Genomic DNA, 24,077 nt, shown 5'->3' on the forward strand with positions numbered 1-24,077 from the left:
GACGTCAACCATGGAAAGAAATGAGATGAGTGGGTTGGTAGGAAAGATTCTTTAAATATCTTTCTTTCTGGATTGGCTCTGGCTGCTGCTCCTTACTTAGGTCGTTGTTCTCCCCTCGCATTTGGGGAATATCAGTCGACCAAGAAAATACTCACTTAGGTTAGCAGGTTCATGTATTTTAACCAAGGTTGACGGTGGTGGTAGTGGTGCTGATATTCAAATTCTGGAGGGGTATGATAAAACCGTTCGTATACCGTTGGTATGAATGTAGTTGTTACTGTACATACACCACAACCGCGCTGGTGTCGTATCAACCCCGCGCCCGGGGGATTGGGACGATATGAAGATGATTGTTTACGGCAGCGGGATGAAGTGTGTGCTGGCAATGATGATGTAGATTTATATGTTAAAAATGATGTTCTATTTTAAATTAAAATTTTAAAGAAAAAAGAAAAATAAATAAAAAGAAACGAAAAAAAAAGAAATGAAAGAAAATAAGCTCAAAATTCCAGAAAGTTGGACCCTCGTGCTCCGGGCGGAGCTAAACTGAGTTACAACGAGTGCACGGGTGCGTCCGCGTCCACATCGCGACGCGATTAGATGAAGCGCTTTTTTCCCACTCATCTTGGGGTCACTTTTTCGCTAGCCCCCCCCCAGAACGTCCAACGGGACTAGTGCTGGCTTTCTTATATTCCTGGTGGTTTCCTGCTTCTTTCCTGCAATTGTCTTCTCGGGCCCTCATGCTTATATCCTGACTTAATCAACTATACAATGTCTGACCCGGAGCCTTCTGCTGCGCCATGCTCATCGTCTCCGCCAACTGCTCAGGCATCCGAGTCCACGGCTGCTCTCAATTATGCCTTCCTCGTACACTCGCAGAAAACCCTAACTCAGAACCTTCCCCCGCGTGTCGATAATAAGTTACTCGCTCGGCAGAAACGTCGCCGCACAAGGTATATTAAGCGGAACGGCCTCATTGATATACCCAGCTAACGCGTGCTTACTCTGAAACAACAGTCCTGAGGACCATGCAGTTTTGGAGGCAGAATATCAACGAAACCCGAAGCCAGATAAGACCGCCCGGGCCAGCATAGTCAGTCGCGTGTCGTTGGGTGAAAAGGAAGTGCAAGTACGTCTCTTGGACAAGATTGAGTCATTGGCACTCCTTTGTTCTGACCATTACTCTCCAACGTCATAGATATGGTTTCAAAACCGTCGCCAAAATGATCGTCGGAAGTCGAAACCCCTCCAGCCTCATGAGCTGCTGGCTCCTCGGTCCGACGCGTCGAAACAGAGTTTCAGCGATGAGAATGTACCTGCGGAACCAGGCTCTTCTAGTGGGACGGAGCAGTATGACGACCCTAGCAATGAGAACAATGCGGTGACACGGGCTTCAGAGAATGACTCTTTCGCGTCGGATATGGTTCGTGGAAGCCAAGAAGAACCCGAGCAGCCCTTCCTGAGTTCCCAGACGAGCGTAGCAACCTCAGAAGCCCCAGAAAATAAGGAAGGAACGCACGAAAACTCTCGGTCGGAATCCGAATTGAACCAAGGACACGCGAGCGTACCAACCGATACACCACACCAGAGCTCTGCTAAAAGGAAGCGGTCAATCACGGACCTTCGACAGGGAAGATCTGAAGCACAGCAACCTTTGACACCATGTGGAGTGCAGAGCATGAGATCACCACCGTCTCTGCGGATATCCTTATCATTTGACGGAGAAGCTATGGTGAGAAAGGAAGGCGAATTGACTCCATCCCCGCCTAAAGGCCGTAATGCGCTCCGAATTGCCATGTCTTCAGACGGGAAAGCCGTGATTCGTGCCGATGGAGAACCATCGCCATCCAAAAACCGTATTTCAATGTTCCCAACCCGGACCCCTCGATTCACGGGACTTCGGAGAAGCAATAGTGCAGTGGTTCTGGGAACACCAAGAGGATCTATCGAAAGGGAAAGGATCTTTGGACGATCACGCGACCCTAGGAATTGGGAATCAGTCTTCGACACCGATGCCCGGAGTGCATTATCCACCCCATCCAGCTCACAAAGTGGAACACATACAGGGTCCCCCGGATTTTTCCGCTCCGGCGGTCCTCGTTCGTTGACACGAAGCCTATCGGCAAAGTATAAGAACACCGCAACATTCAACTCCTCCGAACATCTTAATACACCCGTTCCTCAAGCTACAAGGGAAAAGAGGAGAAAACTGTCGCGCGTGGTTTCGTCGTTGGGCCGTCTCGAATCTGGTCTCGAAGTCCCCAACGATAAAAACACCTCTTACTCAACGAAATTGTCGAAGAGCATGGCAGGAAAAGGCAATGGAGATATAGAATGCAGTGATTCTGACAAGGAGAACTGGATCCCCGGGACCCAAACATCTCGTGTCCGCCGACGAGCGGCTTCTCAACATCATTCATCCCGTCCCGTCCTGAGAGATGCTAACGGGAAGGATGGAAAAGTCAACAAGGACCTGACGGCCAGACGCTCCCGACTCTCTCAGGCGTCGCAGCGTAAAGCAAGCGAGAAAGCTTTGCCAACAGTCGACACCGAAGTGTCTACATTCATGGCTGGTGGGGGTGGTTCCAGTCAGGAAGAAGACCTCGATTGCATCCAGGGCCTCTTATCCTTGAGCCAAGGTGCATGGCGATAGGAACAGAGATACCCGTTTCCTTGTACCATGATCTATTTATTTCCTTTGTTAATTTTCTTTTGTTTCCTATTCATTTCCTTTGTAGTTATGTTCAAGTTGCGAGCGCCAGCAAGCGGTGACTTCATGTATGATCTGTGATGCTCAACCTGTGATGATTGAACTGTGCTTTTTCTTCGTTGCCCAGCCATTCCTTCCAAAGGGATACGATATTGTCCCTCACGGCTGTGACCACCACCACCACTACCTACCAAATATTGATGACGAGACCCTGTCGAATATTTAGATATCCACATGTAATTCCAGGCTAATAGAGCGATTGAAATGAACGACCAAAATCAAGGATATCATATAATGCGGGCACTGTTGACTACCGTTAGTAAAATTAGAAATAAAATACTCCGTAGTAAGAAGTAATTTAATGACTTCGGCGGCAACAGGAGCCAACGGCAAGTGGCACGTGGCCCGCGCTCTCTGCCATCTAAATGAATTAAAAAAATACTCTTTCTGTACCTTTATCTACAGTTTGCCTTTTCTATTCCACGTCAGTTTGATGCTCCGGTTATTTCGTCTGCCCTTACATGCGAGTCAGTGTATTTCACCTTTGGTAAGTGGGCAATCTCAACATTTTTTTTTTATGAAATCTGTTTGTGAAAGTATACGCCACTTGCATCATGGAGTCTTTCACTGGCCTGGATCGTAGGAATGCTGTCTATCTCAACAATGCAGATCAGCCACCCCACTTTTCTGTCTGTCATGTTTTGTATGCTTTTGTACTTTTTGAGCTTGTTTCTACCCACATTCTCCAGTCATGATTTTAGATCTTCCTAACCCCGTCATCCATCAATCTATAAATCGATGACGGGCGGGCAGACAAATCCTCTGAAACATGGACAAAGCGAGAGCATGAGTTAGACATCTCTTCACGGTTATTTGGTATTCCTTACATAAAGCTAACCAGAAGATGGCGCAGAAATTCTCGCGCACCTGTACTACCAAAACAGATAATACAGTCTACCCACTGTCGCTACTTTCTCAGAAATCAAATCCTGTATTCCCCGATATCAACATGGGTAAAAGTCCACATGTAGCCATTATTGGTGCAGGCTTTTCCGGTCTGAGATGCGCAGATATCCTTATTCAAAATGGCGCGCGAGTGACAATCTTCGAAGCTAGAAACCGAGTCGGAGGGAGGGTATGTACGCGAAAGAGACAAACTTATATGGTAATCAGTTGGTATACTAATACCAAGCAGGTACACCAAAGCAAGGTTGGGGATCGCTTAGTCGATCTGTGAGTGCTTTGTTTCTCTATTTTCATTCATTTTCCTAAAACCACTCATGCTGATGATACGAAGTGGTCCTAACTGGATCCATGGCACTGGCACAAATCCCATAGTGAGCATCGCAGAGTTGACGAAAACGACCATAGAGGATTTTGAGGGAAACCAGGTATTCATCTCTATGGATGGAAGCCCCATTAACGACAAGACAGCTACCAAGATCTCAGAGTTCGTATGGATGACCATCGACGAAGCATTCAAATACAGTAACGCTTATAAAGATACTATCCCACCGGAACGAAGTCTGTTCGACTTCTTCCTAGATAAAGTCGAGAAAACAGACTTTACTCCAGAAGAGAAGAAATGGTGTATTGAAACCTGCAGATTATGGGGAGCATACGTCGGCGACCCAATCGAAAGGCAAAGTCTGAAGTTCTTCTGCTTGGAAGAATGTATAGATGGCAGTACGTTCTCCACACCGTCACCCACATACAGTACCCTCGACTGACCATCGAATACCAGACAACTACTTTGTAGCCTCCACTTATAAAAACATACTAGCCCACATCTCCAGGGTCGCTCTGCAACACGCCGATATCCGATTCAACCAACCAATCACCAACATCCACTCCGACGTCCAACAAGACCTAAACGCCCCTCACAAAACAACATTAACAACCGCCACGGGCGAAACTCACACATTCGACGAAGTGATAGTAACGTGTCCACTGGGCTGGCTAAAGCGCAATAAATCCTCATTCACCCCAGAGCTCCCTGCCCGTCTCGTCCAAGCAATCGACAACATCTCCTATGGCCGCCTAGAGAAAGTCTACATCACTTTCCCCCGAGCCTTCTGGCACAAGGACCCCAGTGACCTCACTACCAGCAGAGCCGCAAGTCACAGCGCCTACGAGCGTCCAACCTTCGCACAATTCCTCGATCCCACGTATACAAAAGGACCTGGGGGTATCCTCTGGAACCAAGAATGCATATCCTTAGCCGCTCTCCCAGTCGACTGCGCTCATCCAACTCTTCTCTTCTACACTTACGGACCCTGTGCTACCTATATAGTCTCCAAAGTGGCCAACCTCGACCCCTCATCTCAAGACTACTACAATTTCCTCGATGACTTCCTCCGCCCATTCTACTCCCGTTTGCATGGGTATTCGGAGTCATCACCCAATTGCAAACCGCTCGCTGTAATGGCAACCCAGTGGCAGACTGATCCATACGCTGGGAATGGGTCGTATTGCAACTTCCAAGTTGGGCTTAGTCAGGGCGATCGGGATATCGAGATTCTGCGAGCGGGACTCGGGACGGATCGTGGGGTGTGGTTTGCTGGAGAGCATACGGCGCCGTTCGTTGCGCTTGGGACGACGACTGGGGCGTACTGGAGTGGTGAGCGTGCTGCTGGACAAATCTGTCAATTGTATAGTCTTGGTAGATTGGGGCTAGGCTTGGAAAGGGATGATTCTTTACCTTCAGCCGGTGGAGAATAGGTCGTCGCTTAAGATATGTGGCGAACAATACCCTTCCTTATCCGCGTGATCCGTGGATGCCACGTAGATGGATATAGCAGCTTTGCTGCTTTTGGAATGAAGATTTAGGAAATATAATTGAGTATGTACGATTTCCATTGAACAGTCCACGTTATTTACACAATCAAGGGACACACCGCGCAATGTCAAATTGAGCCATGAGATAAAATATTGTTCCAACAAAATGAAAAGCAACAGGGGAATCACAACAATGACGCTTAATCTCGCTCGATAGATGAAAACAAACTAATAAGATAACACCTCCCGGATGACAAGCCACCCGTACATAATCAGAATGCCTTGCGCCCTGGTGCAACCCACAATATGGAACGGTTCCACTAAGAGCATCAACGAACCTGCGCGCTCTCCATCTCCACATATCCATTTAGTGAGGCACATGAATTGAAAACAATAGACAAGAGTTAGGGACAGTAAAGGGTATTGCGACACCTGAGATGAGCGCCAGAACAAAGAGCAAGGAACAGTTACAACCCGGACAACTTTCAGCAAATCAAAAGGAGTATAATACATCACCACACAATGATGTTACCGGCAACAGGGACAAGACTGTTGAGGTAGAGGCTGCTTCGAAGTAGAATATCAAGTTGGGGGCGGGGCTCAGAAGCATCGCCGCTTTCATCAGTAGCACAATCCTTACATCGGAAAGTCGAGCTCTAAGGTACGTCCGAGCAACAGTTGGTGAACTTAAAACACAAAATTGAGACCAATACCTATTGGTTAAAAGCTGAAGCACAGCCCACAAATTTGCTTCATTTAGCATATGTTGCTTGACCATTTGTTAGAGGTTGCGGAGGAATTAGTCGTAGTCAACAAATCAATCTTCCCAGATCGTTTCCAAGTCGAGGTCTTGACGACGCTCGGCCCCACAAACGCTCCACCGTTTCCGCTTATCAGTCCTGAGGCCATAGCCACCTGATACGGTTCGCATGTTCATCATGGAGCTTGAAGGGCCTGACGCGTCTGACGCCCCTCGTCGACGATTTCCGTTCGTCGACGAATCCGCTGCATCTGCTCTATCAGCCGCAGCTTTCAAGGCAGCGATCCGATCAGCCTCAATAGCAGCGGCTTCGGCATCGGGAATGTCAGGGATAGTCTCTAAAGATGAAATACTCGGACTCCGCGAGCGAAGGCTTGTTGGTGTCGAGGGCATTGATGAAGCAGAAGACGTCGAATAACCGGGAAAAGATTCGTTGAATCTGGAGTTGAGAATTATCGGAGACGAGTGTGCGGAAGAGGGGCTGCTGGCCGATTGAACAGTGGAATTCATCGGGTTAAAATGGAGAGGTGATGACGGTCGTCGACGGGTCATTCGAGGGAAAGTGTTGGATAGCACAGGCGAGGCTGTGCGGGATTCTCCCTGAGTCGGAGAGGAAGATGGCATCGCGGTGTTCAGCTCAGCATACTCCAGAATGGGCTCCGAGATGGTCAAGGGTATCATTCTAGACTCTAGACTGTCCCCCATTGGGACCTGAAATGGTAGGTGGCGTTTCGCGGCATTATCAGGTGAACTTGTTGGTGCATCGCGACCATGAACAAAGATATACCTGCCCCGTGAGTCCAGTCCCGGGGTAGAGTGAGCGCGCGTCATAGGAGGTAGACCAGATACCTCAGCCAGAGATCGGGACCGAAAATGGGAGCGGGCGAAGGGCGAGCGACTCGGCGAAGGGGCCGGGGGACGTGACAGAGTTATCATGACGTCGTTCTCGCGGTCTTCAGCGGACCCCGGCGCTGTCGGTTCGGGAGAGTCCACCGATTCCACGGGACTAGGGGGTAGTGATATCCCCTCTGGGGATAGATAGTGAGACGTTTCCATATCCGTCTTCGATTCGTTAGTCGGGTTAAATCGGCCTCATGCTGGTTGGAGAGGGTGTACGGGACAAGCGAGAAACAGGGGATAGGGGGGAGGGAGTAAAGTTGAGTGGTGAAGTCAAGACTTTCGAAGTCACGGACTTAAAAAAGAGAGAAGAAGGGGAGGAAAGAGGCGCGGGTGATGGGAAAGGAAAGGCCGCCGCAACCAATGAAATCGCTCACGCCAAACCACAAGAGGTTTAGTTTTCTCCGTACTCCACCGCCTCAAATTTGTATATCCATAATCAGAGGATGGAGATTTTATAACTACCTTTATAGATTGGGAGTTATAACCTCTCATATCAAATATCTTTTTTTTCTCGCTTCATGCCAAATTGTAAATAACAATAAAATGAAAATGAAAATGAAAAAACAAAGAAATAACCGTACCCTGACGAAAAGCTTCCCGGCTTCCTACGTCCCGAATCCCAAGGTGTTCCTTATTTTCTCCGCTTACCCTCTAACATGCACCTGACCTCATGCCCAGCTGGCCCATAACCACGTATGGTGGTGGGTTTACTTATCTGTTTACCCCAGCCCTATTATTGCGCGCTCCAGTCCGGGAGGGATAGCTGTTGTCGTACCCGCCCTAATATGATATTTTCGAAGATGGACTGAATGACGGAGACGATACGATAGTATTAACGGATTGAATATAGCAGTTACTGGGTGCGGATCACAACAAATAGAATCACCTGTTGTTTATCTTCTCTCTGCCGTCGAATACCGGAGCTAACATCATGACCAGCGGTGTAGGTGGAATGGTGGAAAGGGTTAACAGGAAGGTACTAAATAAGTGCATATCTCGACAATTAAATTCAAAAGCGGTGTATGAAGCGGTGTGGAGGGGGGAACTGCTTTCATCTGCCCTTACGAAATAACTGCATCTACTAGACACAGCTATTCGTTTTAAAGGTTAGTCTGCATCAGTGCACCGCTCTTTGAAATATATCTTTGCCTTCAAAATCAACCTGTAAGTGGTAGAAGAATTGGTTTTGGAAGGTCAATTGGTGAGATACATATAGTACGTAGATAATTCCCAGGAATGGTGTTTAACAAGAACTAGAAAACTAGTATGATCCTGGTCCTAGCATATGGCTCCGTTTCTTGTCAAGTTAACGGACAAAGGCACAAACACATTTATTAGACGGAACATATAGAAAGGTTGGATGAAAGAAAGAGTGATGAGAGATAAAAGAGCGGCAGCGAGACAGATGATCCAAAGAAGGGCTTCTTCTATATCACTATCGGGTGACGTACGTAAGGGACTATTGAGGGTATTAGGAATGGAAAAGGAATAAGAAAAAGACGAAAAAGAAAGGTAAAAGGGAAGAAGAAGAAGAAGAAGAAGAAGAATAAGGAGGAAAAAGAAGTGAAAGAGAAAGGGATGGCGAAGGAAATATGTTCCCAACTTCAAGGTCCGTTGTCTCAGTGATGCTCATGACCCTCATCCTTGCAAACAGTCGAGGCTTTAGGCTCCTGTTTCTCTTCCCGCACTGCCACGTACACTTGTCGTACAATATCGCCTTTATGGCCTTTAAGTGCCCATTGCCCAATTCCTTTTTCTGGAGGGGCTCGCAGAACACCACGACCACCCCCGCCAACGATCAGGTTACCAGGGCGGTAGTCACCATCCACATACATTCGACGAATTGCAGATATATGGATGTGAGAGTTGTCTGGGATGTCGCGAACCTCTCCGCACGGTAGCGGCCACCGGATCGGTTTCCATGATCCATCTTTTTGCAGATCCATTCGACGGAATGGGAGGTACTCCATCATTTTCCATGTGAGAACCGATAGATTTGATATGCCACTGCCGAATTTCAGACAGTCATGGAGTGGGGCCTTACAGGACTCCTGGAGCGCCTTCAGAAATGTGGAGTTAGATTCGTTTGTGCATTGTTTCTCATCCATATCCCCATAAACGGCGGCGACTTGGGCTTCCAGTTCGTTATTTGAAATTGGTGTCAACGGATAGCCATCTTGGCCCACACTGATATCATGGTTCCAGTGCATGGTTTCACGAATGGGTGAGTAATCCTCATCGTAACATTCAAAGTCCTCCATCTTGTCAGGATCAAATTGAAGCCCAGCGCGCTGGGCCTCCTGAACCATCCAAACCAATGGTGCGTGACTGAGTGGCCAATCTTTGGGTCCCTGTTGCCATCCTCCACCAATATCTGCGTGACCTCCCGGAAACCATACTTCCTGAATGTCCTGATCCTCATCCTCCTCGTAATCCTCTCCCCCAATATGTTCGTGTGGCACTTGAAGCGAGAGGCCCGATTTCTCACTTCTGATGGAGACTACATCCTCTGCGGACGCTGCTTCCATGGGAGCAGCCGGACTGAGGTGTCTCTGGGAGCGTCGTCGTCGTGCACGGTATCGATGACTTGTGCTGTATATACTCTGGTTTGAACTTCGCACACTGTGGTGCACAGATTCAGTCTCCCCGGGCCTCTGCTGAGAGGGGCTATTCTCATTGTTACCTCTGCTGATGACGATCTTGGGAAGACCAAGGGAGGTTTTTGGAGGGGACTTTCTTGGACTGTGGTGAAACCGGGGCCAATGGTGTTTCCAGTAGGTAGACTTTTTCTCCTCGCAGCACGGTTTGATCTCGGAGATCAGGTCCTGCCGAAATTTGGCACGCCGCTCATCGATCCCCACTGCATGTCGAATGACCTTGGCTGAGCTGCGAGCGGTATATGGGAACTTGCTTCTTTGCATCCACGCAGATTCGAACGCAGGCACACTATTGACAGTATCAAACAGTCCCATGAACTTAATTCTGGGGTCGATTGGTCGACAGAATGTCTCACGGAAGGCCTTCATATACTCGAACAGTTTATCTGTTTTTTCAGTATCTTTATGGGTATCACGTCTCATCTGCCATTTGGCAAAGGTTTTCCATGCAAATCGGACGAGTTCCTCATTGCCAGCCTCGAGCAAGCCGATGGAATCCAGCATTTCCGCAAGGAAGCGAGCAATATAGGCACCTCGACTGAAGCCTATAAAGAAAATCTCATCTCCAGGTGTATAATAACGCATGAGAAACTTGTATCCCCCCATGACATGGTCAGCGAAGGAGGATCCGACAGCGGAGTCCTTTGCTTTCAGATATGCGGACCTGATCCGGTGGAAGCGGCCAGAACTGGAAAGGGACTTTGAAGTTACATAAGTTCCAATCCCTGGCTGGTAATAATGAAATTGATTACTTCCGCTGCGATCGAGCATCTGGTTGCAGAATCAGTGACTGATCAGTATATCGACTTACGGTCTACATAGAGCCCTCGAGTCTCACGATTCTCTAGGTTGGGTCAACTTACTCGAAAAATCTTCAGAACATTACTGTCCGACCTATCCCCGTTAAACCTGTTTCCAGTGCCATCGAAACACAGAACAAATTGTTTTGGCACTGGGGCCGGTCTTAAAACTTCTGCATCCATGTTCGCCGTTCAGAGCAGAAAATGAAGAGGGAGTGTAGCTTAAGGAAACATCTGCTAGGGCAGTCGACACGTTCAGGTATCTTGGAGGGGGGAAGATGTGGATGTACATATATTCGCCGAGGGCTAATACTCGCAAGCACATGCGCCTATCCCCGAAAGTATGCCTCTCAGGCCCTATGGGTCGTGGACGTCCAGGAACATGGTGCGGAAGGATGGAGTGTAAAGAGGACGCACCCTGTTTTAGAGCCCGCTGTCTGCATCATAGCCATGTATTCGGCCAAATGATACGTCGATGTAAGCCTCCTGAGTGGAGCAAAGAAGGTGGTTGGTCAAAATGTACGAGTAGACACATTCCTCAACTTACACCATCCCTTACAAGGCTTGTAATGGTGTAAAAATTTATCTGTTTCTCGGGACTACTGCACACCATACGTCTTGGTTTTCTTTTCTTTTCCTTTGAATTTTTATTTTCTATTTCCTTTTTCCTTTTTTATTCTTTTCTCCCTTTCCCCTAAAGTGGGTTGTGACGGGATGTCAGCTGCAGCGGAAGCCAATAATTAGCAATGATTGGATTTTTCTCAAGCTGCAATGTCATGAGAAGGACAAAAAAAAAAAAAAAAAAAAGGGAGATGAAAGGAGAAAAGGAAGGAAAGAGGGGGAAATGGTGGATAAACTTGGACAAATGATCGTCTCTTTGCATCACGGCGAGACCCTACCATCAAATGAGATCGCCCGAGATCAGCCAGTCTCGGGGAATGGGAACTGTGATTGATGGCCAAAGCCATGGTCAATTTGGTTCGTTGATCTCAAGCGTGAGGTTCAACAATTTGTAATTGATTACGGAACAGTTCTCGTATGCGACCCGTACGCCAGGGACGATCTTTTCCAGGCATTTCGTCTTGTGGGGTATTCGTGGATGGTGGTTCACCTTTAGCGCATACTTTTGCACACTCCGTCTCCATTATGTTACATACATACAAGCCTTGCAATACGTAAGTTATATTTGAGTCATTAAGCTACCTCTCACAGTGCCACACCGAATCGCGTGTGTTTTGGGTATGTCGATCTCTGGTTAGCAGAAGCAAGGGATTGATCGAGAGGGGGGGGAAGAAAGGGGGGGAAATCCGAGGGGAAGGAAAAGGGAGAAAAAAGAAAAAAAGAAAAAAAGAAAAAGCAGAAGTCAGGAAAGATACTCAGCAAACAAAAGATTTTCGGTACTGAGACCATTGGTTCTCCATCATAAGTCTCGATACTAGTCTATGGAGCACACACCGCCTTAAGGAGAAATTTTGGACGAAGTTGTTGGTTCATGTGGGGAATCTCTTTGGCCCCAGCCGTCAGGTCCATCACGAACCATTCGGCAACACCCGGTCGGCTCCAATGGATTGGTTCCAATGCCCCCAATGCCAGCGTTCAGCTTGCGTGGGTTGTCCACTCGCTCAAGCTACCAAAATGTCAGAAAAACCAACTTAAAATTCTAAATTTCATCTACATTGGAGCATGTATATATTTCATTGAGACATGAGAGTGCTATACCACTGGCCATATAAGGAACGCAGCAATACATCAATAACTCCTGTAGGGTGAGCAAAGTTAACCTTGACAAAATAACAACAATTCAGACCCTCGCACTGATTTATCCGTACTGCCAGTTTGTATGAACAGTGGTCAGGAGGTTGGGTGTGTGGATGTGTAGTTTGAACACGGTCTGCCACGATTTATCAATTTAGTAATTTAGTTAGTTCCTCTTGTCTATCAACCACAGGGTACTTTGGGAACCTAAGGCCGCAAGGAATTACCGAAACCACCCCTTAAGGACCCCGATTGGTTATCCATCGACGCTAAGACACGGACTGTCCTCAGATCGATTGGGTTACTACTGTATTGACGAACACATAGATTTCGTCGATCAAGTTGGTGATCTTCAGATGGTATTGTTACTATCGTACCGTATTGTACCACCCAAAGGTATACTATTACTAAGTACGGAGTACTCTGTAGGTGTGCTTCCTACTACCTACAGCATGATATGTCAGTCTATCAATGGCCTTGTACGAAAGCACCAGAAAGTCAAAATATAAGAAGGGAACAAACTTTGTTTTCTTTTCTTTTCTGAATTTTTGACTACTATCCTGAACAGGTTTCATCCGTGTGGACTCCGTATCTCTTTTTTTTACCCCTTTCGACTTTTTTTTTTGACTCCCATTAGCCAAGGTTTACCCACGGGACTCCACCGGGGTCACGGCACTAACAGAAAGTTAAATGACGATGATCCCGTGTTCGAGCGCATGGCTACAAATTGGGAATTAGCTATTCTCCATTGGACTCCATCATGACAAGATCATGGCTTGGGCGAGAAAAGTCTGCCGAAAGTCCATAATGTCCTCGTGAAAAAACCATGACACCATCGATCGTGCGTATTCTGTTGTGCCAGTGCTTCCACAATGATATAGCCTTTCTCACTCAGTCTCGCTAGAGGTCCTTCGTTGCTGACATCGAATGATCTGTACCCACGACTTAATACACTCCGTTAAAGAGCTTACACCCTTACTCCGTACATACTCGTGAACCATCCAAAAAAGATCAGAGTTTGAGATTACTCATGATGTTGATCGGTGAGGGACAGTGGGCATGGGAAGAGCTAGGAAAGTATGTCTCCAGCTGGCGTACCCACAATACTATGCGACGGAGGACTGATTCATGTTCGTCGGTAGTATCGTGCTCATGGATAGCATGCCCCCGCCAATGATTTCGGAGCACTTAGCTTGGAGCTTGGGCCAGTAAAAACAAGGCTCTACAATTGGCAGTCTGGAGCCGAGGTGGAACCTGCGTTCTTCCAATTCCATGGTTCCACCTTGCCATGATTATCAACTTGGCATCTTCGCGATCGCTGCAGATTCCACTTTTGTTTGGTGGCTGGCTACTGTGCACACTTACCGCAGTGGATCAAAGATCAGCTGGCCTGTTCACCAATACAATGATGCTGAATTCTTGTAATGCAAGCTCACGATTAAACTTTTCCTATGTCGGTGGGTCGACTGCACGGTACTACAATGAGCCAGCGAAGAATTACTCCGTATCTGCCTACAGATCCCTTCCACGACCCGGCGTCAATGCGCAGCGTGCGGTGTCCATGAAGCTGAACAGATAGGAAAAGTGTACCTTGCTCAGTTGAGGAAGCCCCCTTGACTGGCCAATCTGAACACCTCCACTGAGTCCACTCTCGTCCCAGGTCGACCAACATTGACCAAACATGATCCTTCTTGCGCCACCCGCGGGTCTAAACCATATGGTAGGTATTATTACTTGACAGTATCCAAGACGAATTTCAGCTGTGCGATACCAATTAATCTACCCCTAGACTGATTAATTAATTTTGCTATCAATCGGATTCGGCGGCGAAGATCCACCCACAGCTGTGGTAGCGATTTGACCCCATGCTGTGTTGCGCTTTTAAAAGCTACTGCTCCGTACGACGCGACACATGGAAAACTTCTTTGAGCATTTGTCGGTCGAGATTCTCCTCCGCTTTCCATTATTGTTCGCTTCCTTTTATACCCCGCTTCGCGCCTTTGAGTTACCTAACCTGAATTGTTCACATTTCGCATTTGTTCATATACCATAATCATAATGTTGCGGAGATTTTCTACAAATTTCAAAAAGTCAAAGAATGACCGCGAAACCAAGCAAAATGGCGCTCAAAATGGCGCTCAAAATGGCACCCAGAATGGCACTCAGAATGGCACTCCGGTGAATGGTGACAAGCGGCAGTCTAGAGTTTCACCGGCGCGCAAGTCTGCGGATCAAGAACCAAGCCGTAAGGCAGCCGATGGCGCGTCGATTTTCGACAAGTATGCGCAAGTCCTCCATGCTTCGCACAGTCCTCTGCCAAACCAGACTGGTGACGGTGCGACGTTTGAACATCGCCATGGCAGTCTCGTACAAGACGTCAAAGCTCTTACCTTCCAGGATGCTTCAACCCTGAAGCAACTGGGCATACAGAAGTTGAAGAATGAGCCCGTTAACGATAAATCGATGTTCATGGAGAAAGTTATCCAAGTAAGATTTGTCAATCATATGGACGATCTAGTGCGACAGCATTCATTGACAATAATTTGTCTTGGCGTAGATGGCTAGTAATCTCCCAGACAACTCGGAGAATCGCACCAAGGCCACAAACCTGTTTTTGAATCAGCTTTGGGACTCCTTACCCCATCCACCACTCTCGTGAGTATATTTGATGCAAGAAACGGTTGAAGCTTAATTAGGGCGGTGCTAATACAAGCATAGATACGTGGGCCCCGAGTATTCCTACCGATCCGCTGATGGCTCCAAGAACAACCCTACCTTGCCGTGGCTGGGTGCTGCCAACACGCCATATGCGAGATCGATCGCTCCCCTTACAATCCAGCCAGGTGGCTTGCCTGACGCGGGCTTGGTGTTTGACTGTCTCTTTGCTCGTGACAAGTTCAACCCTCACCCGAACAAAGTCTCAAGTCTTTTCTTCGACTGGGCCTCTTTGATCATTCACGGTGAGTTCACAATTATGGGTGACACAACGTCATGATTCCATGCTAAGGCTCTGCTAGATATTTTCCAGACTGATCCCAGGAACCCCCATATTAACAAAACTTCGGGTTATTTGGACCTCTCTATCTTATACGGTGATGTTCAAGAAGAGCAAGACTTGATCCGTACCCATCAAGATGGAAAACTGAAGCCTGATTCATTTTCTGAGCCCCGACTTCAGGCTTTCCCTGCTGCCTGCTGCGTTATGCTAGTGATGCTGAATAGGTTCCACAACTATGTGGTAGAACAATTGGCCGAAGTCAATGAAAACGGTCGTTTCACCAAACCTAGCCCTACCCTTAACGAAGAGCAGGCCAAGAAGGCATGGGCGAAATACGATGAAGATCTCTTCCAGACAGGTCGCTTGTATGTCCATCTTATGTCCCACAGATTAAGAGCTTTTCTAACCTACCGCAGAATCACATGTGGTTTGTATATTAATATTACCTTATATGATTACCTGCGTACGATCGTCAACTTGAACAGAGTTAACAGCACGTGGTGCCTGGTGAGTCGGCACTCCTGGTTGATGCTGCGAGGAGAACTAATCACAGACAGGATCCACGAGCGCAAATGGAGGGCAGCGATCCCACACCATCTGGCCTGGGTAACCAATGCTCTGTCGAGTTCAATCTTGCCTATCGCTGGCATTCTGCGATCAGCGCCAACGACGAGAAATGGACTGAACAGATCTATGAGGAGCTCATGGGAAAGCCCGCCGAGGAGGTTACAGTCAGAGACCTTAAAATGGGACTTGGCAAGTACGCCATGGGTCTTCCGAAGGACCCTTCGGAGCGTACCTTTGCCCATCTCCAACGTCAAGAGGATGGCACTTTCAAGGACGAAGAACTCGTAAATATCCTTGCCAATGCAATTGAGGACGTTGCCGGTGAGTTCCCTATGCAACAAGAAGTGCTGAACCAACAAACTAAGCGTCTTTCAATAGGATCATTTGGCGCCCGTAACGTGCCCAAGTGCCTCCGAGCAGTCGAGATTATGGGTATTGATCAGGCACGTAGCTGGAATGTTGGCTCCCTTAACGAATTCCGCAAGTTCTTCGACTTGAAGCCGTATGAGAGGTTTGAGGATATCAATTCCAATGAGGAAGTTGCAGAGGCCCTCCGTCATCTTTACGGCCACCCAGACTTCGTGGAACTCTACCCCGGTATTGTTGCTGAGGAGGCCAAGGAACCTATGGTACCCGGTGTTGGAATTGCGCCTACATATACGATCTCTCGTGCGGTTCTCTCTGACGCTGTGGCTCTTGTCCGGGGTGATCGGTTCTACACTGTAAGTTCGTCCTTCCCAGGAGATAATGATGCTGTTTGTCTAACGTGCGCTATAGGTCGATTACACCCCCAGGAACCTGACTAACTGGGGATACAATGAGGTTCGTTACGACCTGAACGTCAACCAGGGATGTGTCTTCTACAAGCTTGCGACCAGAGCCTTCCCGAATTGGTTCAAGCCTGATTCTATCTATGCTCATTATCCCATGACCATCCCCAGCGAGAACAGGAACATTATGAAGGATCTGGGTAGGGAGTCTCACTTCTCTTACGAACGCCCGTCCTTTACCCCTCCCCCTGTGAACCTGGTATCCTATCCTAATGTCAAGCTGGCTTTGGAACGGGAAGAGGACTTCCGCGTGGTCTGGAACGGCATCACCCCCCTCGCCTCTGCCAAAGGCGGCGATGATTTCTGGAGTAAATCATTGAACAATGACCAGTGGCGTAACAGCATTAAGGAATTTTATGAAGACATCACCGCCAAGCTTTTACAAGAAAAGTCTGGAAATCTTGCGGGAATCAAGCAAGTTGATATCACACGGGAGTAAGCTACCTTGATTAACATTACGGCCGCAGTACAAGAGCTGACCATGCCCGTAGTGTTGGAAACCTGGCGCCTGTTCACTTTGCATCGAAACTGTTCTCCCTTCCGTTGAAGACTAAGGAGAATTCGCGCGGAGTCCTTACCGACAACGAGACCTTCATGAGTATGGCGGTTATCTTTACTAGCATTTTCTTCGATGTCGATGAGGCCAAGTCTTTCTCTCTTCATCATGCGGCTCGCGCCGTCTCTCAGCAGCTGGGCCACTCCGTTGAGAGCCACATCAAATCTATCAACTCTCCTGGTTTCCTCAGCGGCATCATTGGTAATCGCCGTAATGATCACAACGCCTTGAAGGAATACGGTGATCAGTTGATCAAAAGGCTTCTGGAAAGTGGCTTGGGTGTTTCCGATGTCGCCTATTCTCAGGTTCTACCAGCGGCTGTGGCGATGGTCCACAACCAGGCTCAAATGGTAAGCTCCATCTATTCTTGTTACGGTACTTGTTGTTGACACCTTTGAACAGTTCACTCAAATTATCGACTATTATCTTTCTGAGGGCAAGAAGCACCTCCCTGAGATTAACCGCCTCGCCAAGGAGGACAGCAGAGATGCCGAAGACAAGCTGATGCGCTACTGCCTGGAAGGATTCCGCCTGAATGGCACATTTGGATCCTATCGCGAAGCTCAGACTGACATCAGCATGAGTGATGAGACCGGAAATGTCAATATCAAGCAGGGTGACAGGGTATTCGTTGGTGCTGTAAGTGTCTTCTCGATCAATATTGTCCCGCAAATCTCGCAGCAGTGGCATGACTAACATCCAACAGGTCAAAGCCAACCGTGATCCTCAGGTCTTCCCAGATCCCAATGAAGTGCATTTGGACCGCCCTCTGGAATCTTACATCCAGTACGGCCTTGGTCCACATACTGGCTTGGGCAAGGAAACGACCTTACTTGCATTGACGTCCATGCTACGTGTTGTCGGCGGCTTGGACAACCTTCGGCGTGCACCCGGCCCCCAGGGTGAGTTGAAGAAGGTCCACCGTGAGGGCGGTTACTACGTCTACCTGCGTGAGGATTGGGGAAGCTACTCTCCATTCCCAACGAGTAAGTCATCCCTGGTACAGCTCCTAGTGTGCTAGGAAGGAAACTAACCTCTGTCCTCTCTGTAGCCTTCAAGGTCCACTTCGATGGTGCAATTCCTGCTCCCAAGAAGCGCCTCACCTCCTAAATAACCGATATTTAGGCAATTGATCTAATCGTCGAGACTGAATAACATGTGATATTGTATTCGAAAATGGTTTTGCGAGATATCCTAGTTCTGTTTGAACTTGTATGCTTTTATGTTTAGTTGGTATTGACCCTATAATTATACACTACAAATGTAGCAACAATGTTAGTTCTTTGATTTTTGCCATGCAAAACTGATTACAAAGTTGGTTCTGATTTCGTTGAACGTGTTGAGTCTCTTAGCCTTGATGTTTTTTTCTATAGTCCTGTTCTAGCCGTAGCTGATCGCTGTTGTTCGGTCGTCAATTTGCCCATCTCCCTTTTCCAAAACCATAATCCTCGTATAATATTGATTCAAGATATAGTTCATGCCACACCAGGCTCGGGCTCGTCACCAGTGTCCAGCGGAGTCTTACCCAACAAGGCAAATGCCATACCCTCTTTTCTCCTACTCCGTTTCTCTAAGCAAACCTAAATACATTCCTAGTCCAACGACTCCTTCACGGGTACGAGCTCAATTCCCAAGCACGACTCAACCCTAACCGTGCAAAATCTGACCGACAGCTCGCCTTTAAATCGTCTTCACCCAAACGAACAACTTCCATCCAGACCTGAGAGATTGAACCAACCTCACTATCTGACAGGTACATTTGGTCATGACAGGTTACATATCATAATACATAAAGCTTCCGAACCGCCGAATAGGGTATCATGCCACCCAAGTCTGCTAAATATAGACTACATATCTAGCGCCAGCTTCCATCCCCACCGGACAATGGGGTATAGGCGGCGTAGTTGGGCATCTTAATATGGCGTGTCTTATCCTGAAGAGTGTCTTATAATAAGTTTTATTTTTATTCTTTTATTCTTTCGTTTCCTTCTGGGTTGTTCCCCCTGTGCCTTGTTTAGACGGTACTATTGCTTTCCTTATTAATCAGAAGGAAAGGTTGTGGTTCCAATGAGCGAGCGGATTCATATTTAAAAATAAGCTAGTCGGATACTATTGTTTTATAATTGGATAGTAGCTCGGGTTTCTTTCCCGGTGTTATCCATTGTCTTTTTTTCTTGTATTCCGTATTCTGGACGGATGTAATTTAATATAAATATAAGTAAGTCTGTACGAAGTATTTGGATATTTATGAGTCGTTGAGAAGTGAAACTAGTAAACTACTAATTGTACTCCGGAGTAAGTCAGACTTCATGGGGTTGATAATTGTCGCCTTACAATAGGGTGACTGATAGATCCAGCTGCAGGGGTGGTCGCTCATGTTTACCAGTGCCAAGAGTGGTGGTGGGGGGTGGAAATAATCAATAAATCGTCGGGGATTGTTTTTTGAGGGCTGATCCAAATCAAGCGGGGCCAATCCTTCCTTCAGGGCTGGTGCTTGTTCAGTCGTCAAATCTCGAATGTTGTCGCGGTTTTAGGGTTCCCAGCTCACTATTATGTCAATATCATACATTTCTGGATTAAGTCTGATTGGGAACACACTATCTAATTTGCGAACCATCCTAAATGGTTTTCAACCTCGAACAAGCGCATTTGGTACAGATATACAGAGTAAAAGGGGTATAGGATACTTGTAGAAACCCTCCCCCCCCTTTATCTTCAAGAAGAAGCCCTGAAGCTTCTACTAGCGCGAATTAGGTAGTAGGGACCGCCTTCCCAAATAGCCTTAGTCCCCACAGCGGAGACAATAAAACCCCACCGCCTAAGCTCCAGAGCGGAAATTGTTCCGGAGCTATTCACCGCCCGACAATCAACCTTTCTTTTGTATTAACACATCGGCTCAGAAAAAGCATCAACAACATCCACCCATGAAACCAGTCAATTAAAAACAAACAACCACGTAACCAATCCAACATGCCCCCCAAAGCCGCCAAGGGCGAATACATTGAAACAGTGCGTCTCCGTAACTCAATCTCTCCCCAAACCCCTCCCCAAACCCCACAATTCAGTTCACCCACTAACCCCCGGGCCACAATAAATATAGGACACAGGGAATAAAATCTCCCGCCGGTCTCAAATTCACGGAACACAGCATATTATCCTCGGTGGTAAAACGGTCATTCAGGGTGAGGCTGTCATTCGGGGCGACCTCTACCGTACATCCACTAGTTCCAGTGCAAGCGGCGACCAGGGAGGACAACAGCAGCCGGCGACATCGACGCCGTCCGTCGCGATTACGATCGGGCGCTATAGTTATATCTCAAAGCAGGCTATACTAAGGCCCCCCTCGAGATTACATCGGGGCGTGCATTCGTTTTATCCGCTGAAGATTGGGGATCATGTTTTTGTGGGGGAGAGGGCGGTTGTTGAGGCGGCTAGTGTGGGGAACCATGTCCATGTGGGGAGGGATGCGGTGATCGGGAGTATGGCTATCTTGAAGGATTTTGCATATGTGCTTGATGGTGCGGTTGTCGCGCCGGGCATGGTGGTGCCGAGTTGGTGTGTGGTTGGTGGTGCACCGGCGAGGATTGTCGGGGAGGTTGGTGAGGGGTATGGGGTTGAGGGAGCCGAGGGGGGTATGGCCAGGGAAAGGTACCGGTTGGTCGGGAGGTAGAGATGGTTGGGTTTGACGTGTGACGCTTGTGCTTTAGTTTTTTGTCTTTCGGTGTTGTTATTATACCCCCCCGCTGTTTTAAGAGTGTTCCTATATAGTTTCCATTTGTATTGTTTAACTACATCTTGCTTATTTCTTGAGATTTCATACGACCAAAAGCCACAGAATGACCTCTAAACTACCTGACGCCCACGAGTGGAGATTCGTTCACAGTCATTAATATCTACTATCCTTCTAAACCAGAACATATCGGTCTACTTTTGGTGTCCGTTCACGCCATTCTGAGGACAAAGCTCCCGCACCAATCTGCTTTCATCGCTTGTGTACTCTTGGCCCGCCTCGGCGCGAGCCATGTCGTTGATCCATCGCTCGTTCGGCTTGATCTCTTCGGACTTGGATAGCTTCGAAGCCATGTAAAGCCAATTCAGTGCGTTGCCGACGGTGCTCACTTCGTCGCACACGTTGTTGAGCGCGAACTTGTGCATGCGTTCGTACAGCTCATCGTCTGTGCAAAGGTCCAACAAATGCTGGGCCACCGCGTCGGTGTCCCCCACCTCCACAAGGAAGCCGTTCTGTTTGTCAGCCACTTGAAGGGGAATCCCACCAGCCCTGGTTGCGATAACTGGTGTTCCTTTGTGAATAGCTTCGGACACTTTAACTTCGAATCCCTCCTGCGTGGACAGTTGAAGAGCCACCTTAGCCTTAGAGAGAAGGGCATTCAGCAGTTGATCTGAAGGACCCAATCGCACAACGCAAATCTGCTCTGCGAGGTCCGGGAGGTTCTCCTCGATGTGCGTGACTACGGCGTCGTAAATCACCGTGCCATCTGGATCATCAACAGAGCCGTGGCCACAGATCAACAGCTTGGGAGCCCGTCTGTCGGGAAACGCAGCAGTGAACCGCCGATGGAATTTGACGTACGATTCCACAACCTCTGGAATGCCCTTCGACGGATCAAAGCGTGCGATTTGAGCGATGTATTCATCTGTTTCCATATCGTTATATATCAGTCCACAAGGTTCCAATATAACCGTGCTGCGTGGGTGACAGTAACGCACCTTCAGGGTAGTCGATAGTGGGCATGCCCGAGTTTCTGCAAGATGAATTGAAAACCCGGCCATAATAGGCAATGTCCCATTCTCGCATGTTCTTGTTCAGACCATCCAACCTAAAACGGCTTGTCAGTCACACCTTCCAGTGGCACTAGATGGGGACTACCTTACCAGTCCGTCGACGCAGGCATATATCCCACTTTCTCCCGGGGTACGTTCTTAGGTACAAAGGACTTCACGGGGTGGCTAATGTAGATATCTGCCAGTTTGATGGATTCCCAGAGCCGCCCCCAAGCTTCTGCCTGCGGGGTCCCCGGTTTATCAATCAAGTCACTGCGAAGTTGGATGTGACTGCGGAAGATAACCGGTCGGTCTGGGGCCATTTGCTTTGCAATGGGAATCAACGCGGGCATCTGAGGGTCATCAATAATCACCACGTCGGCTCCTCCGTCCTTGGGGTGTTGCAGAGGACCTCCAGGGATCAACCAGTATCTCTTCGCATTCTCATTGACCCACTCCGTCACCTGTGTCCAGTCCTCCTCGCTCAACCGCTCCTCGGGGGAAGCGACACCCTGCAAAATGTTGTGGTTGTTTTTGGTTACACGGAAGACGCCCGGCCGTGGCTTGGGCACGTACCTAGGCCCCAGGGTCAGTTGACGTCCGGCTGCCACCCCAGAAAGCCAAGTAACTTTTATGATTGAGCCTTACCATGTGATATCGGTTCCCAAGGAATACGAGAATCTCACGAGAGAATGTCTCATGAGGGCTACACCTCCACCTTGAGGGGTGGCGCTGAAAAAGGCAATTTTGGTCTTTCTTTCCTTGAGGTCGTTTGCATAATGTTGAACAGCCTTCCAGGTCTTGGGGTAAACTGTCTTCTGAAAATCCTCCAGGTTGGTCAAGCGCACATGGAATGCCGTGTCGACCTCTACTATACCAAGGAAGCCAACTTGAAGCAGGGGGATATTCTCTGGACCAAACAAACTAGACAGCAATTCAGTATATGTCATATCGCGTTAGAATTGATCTGACCTTACCGAACACATTTGCGACCCATTGATTCGGCCTGTTCATCAATGCCTCTAATCTTCCAGGTTGTGGTGTCCGGAATGCCGAATGTGAACTTGTCATCACCCTCCCTTCTACTTCCTTCGGGGAGGACTAGTGGTATGATATCAAGATCAGCCCAGAGGCTCGAGCACAGACTGGGGCATTGTTTCGCGATGCGCTCTGGCATTGCTAAGCCGATGAACTTCTCCATGTGAGCGTCACTCCATTCTCGCAATTGGTCTATCACGAATTTCTCCAGCACGGAGCATAAGGACTGGTCATCTTTTAGGGAGAGTGATTCTTGAATGAAGTCTAGGAGATAGGTGGTATCGCGAATGGCGATTGCAATTGTCACTGTTCCGTCCTCGAGTAACGTCGATAGACCAGCGTAGATGGTCTGGTGGGACGAAGAAGTTAGGGCTTGCAAAGCTCAACCGATGAAACAGATATACTTACCCCAGAGGGAGGTGCGGCCCAGGAATTGTTCTCATACTGTAGGGAGAGACGACGCTGCAGACGCAGAGACGAGCGGCGACGTAATATGGCGTTCGAATCGTCCGCCATTGCTCACTCAAATTAATTGTGAATACTATAGTTGGACAACAATGGATGCAGTAGGAAATGGTTTTATGGAGAGAATGGAAGACTGTGATAATCGTCTAACGAGAACAGAGTATACTAGATAAGCTACACATATATATAGAAATGATGATTCAAACCTCATGCCACAAGGCTTTTTTGCTTTGTTTGCTGTCCAAAAATCTGGGGTGAATTGAAATTGGGATTGGGCGGTCCGGTGACCTCATGATTCTCGGGCCATGACGTACAAAGTACAACATCGCCCGTGACAGGCATCAATCAAGAATAACATTTTCCAAAGGACGAGTACACACGCACATGTTCATTGGAACACGCAAGTCTCTCTAAAGACGCCTCACGAGGGACAGTGAGGGAAAAAAAAAAAAAAAAAAAAAAAAAAAAAAAAAAAAAAAAA

At 47.9% G+C, this 24,077-nt stretch overlaps 8 protein-coding genes across 8 annotated transcripts; 5 read left to right on the forward strand and 3 right to left on the reverse strand.

Annotated features, from left to right (window-relative positions):
• The first annotated feature begins 398 nt into the window (after window positions 1-398).
• On the forward strand, window positions 399-3,011 carry BDV38DRAFT_238686 (homeobox domain-containing protein). Its single transcript, XM_032053693.1, has 3 exons — window positions 399-953; window positions 1,018-1,129; window positions 1,199-3,011. Exons 1-3 carry the CDS (start codon window positions 772-774, stop codon window positions 2,651-2,653), a joined length of 1,749 nt encoding a protein of 582 aa, XP_031917169.1. The 5' UTR covers window positions 399-771; the 3' UTR covers window positions 2,654-3,011.
• Window positions 3,012-3,163: 152 nt separating this feature from the next.
• On the forward strand, window positions 3,164-5,631 carry BDV38DRAFT_238690 (flavin monoamine oxidase family protein). Its single transcript, XM_032053694.1, has 6 exons — window positions 3,164-3,560; window positions 3,624-3,845; window positions 3,906-3,943; window positions 4,008-4,396; window positions 4,455-5,552; window positions 5,600-5,631. Exons 2-5 carry the CDS (start codon window positions 3,720-3,722, stop codon window positions 5,429-5,431), a joined length of 1,530 nt encoding a protein of 509 aa, XP_031917170.1. The 5' UTR covers window positions 3,164-3,560; window positions 3,624-3,719; the 3' UTR covers window positions 5,432-5,552; window positions 5,600-5,631.
• Window positions 5,632-6,153: 522 nt separating this feature from the next.
• On the reverse strand, window positions 6,154-7,423 carry BDV38DRAFT_220826 (uncharacterized protein). Its single transcript, XM_032052787.1, has one exon. The coding sequence runs from the start codon at window positions 7,302-7,304 to the stop codon at window positions 6,306-6,308; it is 999 nt and encodes a 332-aa protein (XP_031917171.1). The 5' UTR covers window positions 7,305-7,423; the 3' UTR covers window positions 6,154-6,305.
• Window positions 7,424-8,767: 1,344 nt separating this feature from the next.
• BDV38DRAFT_297266 (T6SS phospholipase effector Tle1-like catalytic domain-containing protein) lies at window positions 8,768-10,788 on the reverse strand (the record flags this gene model as incomplete). The annotated part of the gene is made up of 2 exons (XM_032063094.1): window positions 8,768-10,576; window positions 10,669-10,788. The coding sequence occupies 2 exons, from the start codon at window positions 10,786-10,788 to the stop codon at window positions 8,768-8,770; spliced, it is 1,929 nt and encodes a 642-aa protein (XP_031917172.1).
• Window positions 10,789-14,418: 3,630 nt separating this feature from the next.
• Window positions 14,419-18,421, forward strand: BDV38DRAFT_279557 (peroxidase/cytochrome P450 family protein; the record flags this gene model as incomplete). The annotated part of the gene is made up of 12 exons (XM_032059056.1): window positions 14,419-14,847; window positions 14,918-15,015; window positions 15,079-15,320; window positions 15,378-15,723; window positions 15,775-15,865; window positions 15,916-16,246; window positions 16,304-16,647; window positions 16,703-17,190; window positions 17,247-17,661; window positions 17,714-17,950; window positions 18,018-18,297; window positions 18,363-18,421. 12 exons carry the CDS (start codon window positions 14,419-14,421, stop codon window positions 18,419-18,421), a joined length of 3,360 nt encoding a protein of 1,119 aa, XP_031917173.1.
• A 300-nt stretch (window positions 18,422-18,721) lies between these two features.
• Window positions 18,722-19,085, forward strand: BDV38DRAFT_238715 (uncharacterized protein). The gene has a single exon (XM_032053695.1). The coding sequence runs from the start codon at window positions 18,789-18,791 to the stop codon at window positions 18,960-18,962; it is 174 nt and encodes a 57-aa protein (XP_031917174.1). The 5' UTR covers window positions 18,722-18,788; the 3' UTR covers window positions 18,963-19,085.
• Window positions 19,086-19,696: 611 nt separating this feature from the next.
• On the forward strand, window positions 19,697-21,050 carry BDV38DRAFT_238716 (dynactin subunit 5). The gene is made up of 2 exons (XM_032053696.1): window positions 19,697-20,320; window positions 20,412-21,050. The coding sequence occupies exons 1-2, from the start codon at window positions 20,282-20,284 to the stop codon at window positions 20,979-20,981; spliced, it is 609 nt and encodes a 202-aa protein (XP_031917175.1). The 5' UTR covers window positions 19,697-20,281; the 3' UTR covers window positions 20,982-21,050.
• ccg9 (putative trehalose synthase (Ccg-9)) lies at window positions 21,048-23,797 on the reverse strand. The gene is made up of 6 exons (XM_032053697.1): window positions 23,540-23,797; window positions 23,071-23,480; window positions 22,742-23,017; window positions 22,205-22,669; window positions 22,040-22,149; window positions 21,048-21,966 (listed from the first exon to the last, which is right to left on the reverse strand). Exons 1-6 carry the CDS (start codon window positions 23,645-23,647, stop codon window positions 21,236-21,238), a joined length of 2,100 nt encoding a protein of 699 aa, XP_031917176.1. The 5' UTR covers window positions 23,648-23,797; the 3' UTR covers window positions 21,048-21,235.
• Between the last annotated feature and the right edge of the window lie 280 nt (window positions 23,798-24,077).

This window comes from Aspergillus pseudotamarii (genome assembly GCF_009193445.1).
Source record: "Aspergillus pseudotamarii strain CBS 117625 unplaced genomic scaffold BDV38scaffold_9, whole genome shotgun sequence".
Taxonomy (NCBI): Eukaryota; Fungi; Ascomycota; class Eurotiomycetes; order Eurotiales; family Aspergillaceae; genus Aspergillus; species Aspergillus pseudotamarii.

Coding starts and splice junctions, on each gene's coding strand:
- BDV38DRAFT_238690 (XM_032053694.1), top strand. CDS start 3,720: ATGGGTAAAAGTCCACATGTAGCCATTATTGGTGCAGGCTTTTCCGGT. Junction 3,846..3,905: donor GAAACCGAGTCGGAGGGAGG/GTATGTACGCGA, acceptor AATACCAAGCAG/GTACACCAAAGCAAGGTTGG. Junction 3,944..4,007: donor GGGGATCGCTTAGTCGATCT/GTGAGTGCTTTG, acceptor GATGATACGAAG/TGGTCCTAACTGGATCCATG.
- BDV38DRAFT_220826 (XM_032052787.1), bottom strand. CDS start 7,304: ATGGAAACGTCTCACTATCTATCCCCAGAGGGGATATCACTACCCCCT.
- BDV38DRAFT_238716 (XM_032053696.1), top strand. CDS start 20,282: ATGCCCCCCAAAGCCGCCAAGGGCGAATACATTGAAACA. Junction 20,321..20,411: donor AGGGCGAATACATTGAAACA/GTGCGTCTCCGT, acceptor CAATAAATATAG/GACACAGGGAATAAAATCTC.
- BDV38DRAFT_238686 (XM_032053693.1), top strand. CDS start 772: ATGTCTGACCCGGAGCCTTCTGCTGCGCCATGCTCATCGTCTCCGCCA. Junction 954..1,017: donor CAGAAACGTCGCCGCACAAG/GTATATTAAGCG, acceptor CTGAAACAACAG/TCCTGAGGACCATGCAGTTT. Junction 1,130..1,198: donor TGGGTGAAAAGGAAGTGCAA/GTACGTCTCTTG, acceptor CCAACGTCATAG/ATATGGTTTCAAAACCGTCG.
- ccg9 (XM_032053697.1), bottom strand. CDS start 23,647: ATGGCGGACGATTCGAACGCCATATTACGTCGCCGCTCGTCTCTGCGT. Junction 23,018..23,070: donor ATGGGTCGCAAATGTGTTCG/GTAAGGTCAGAT, acceptor ATTGCTGTCTAG/TTTGTTTGGTCCAGAGAATA. Junction 22,670..22,741: donor TTGGGAACCGATATCACATG/GTAAGGCTCAAT, acceptor CCTGGGGCCTAG/GTACGTGCCCAAGCCACGGC.
- BDV38DRAFT_238715 (XM_032053695.1), top strand. CDS start 18,789: ATGCCACACCAGGCTCGGGCTCGTCACCAGTGTCCAGCGGAGTCTTAC.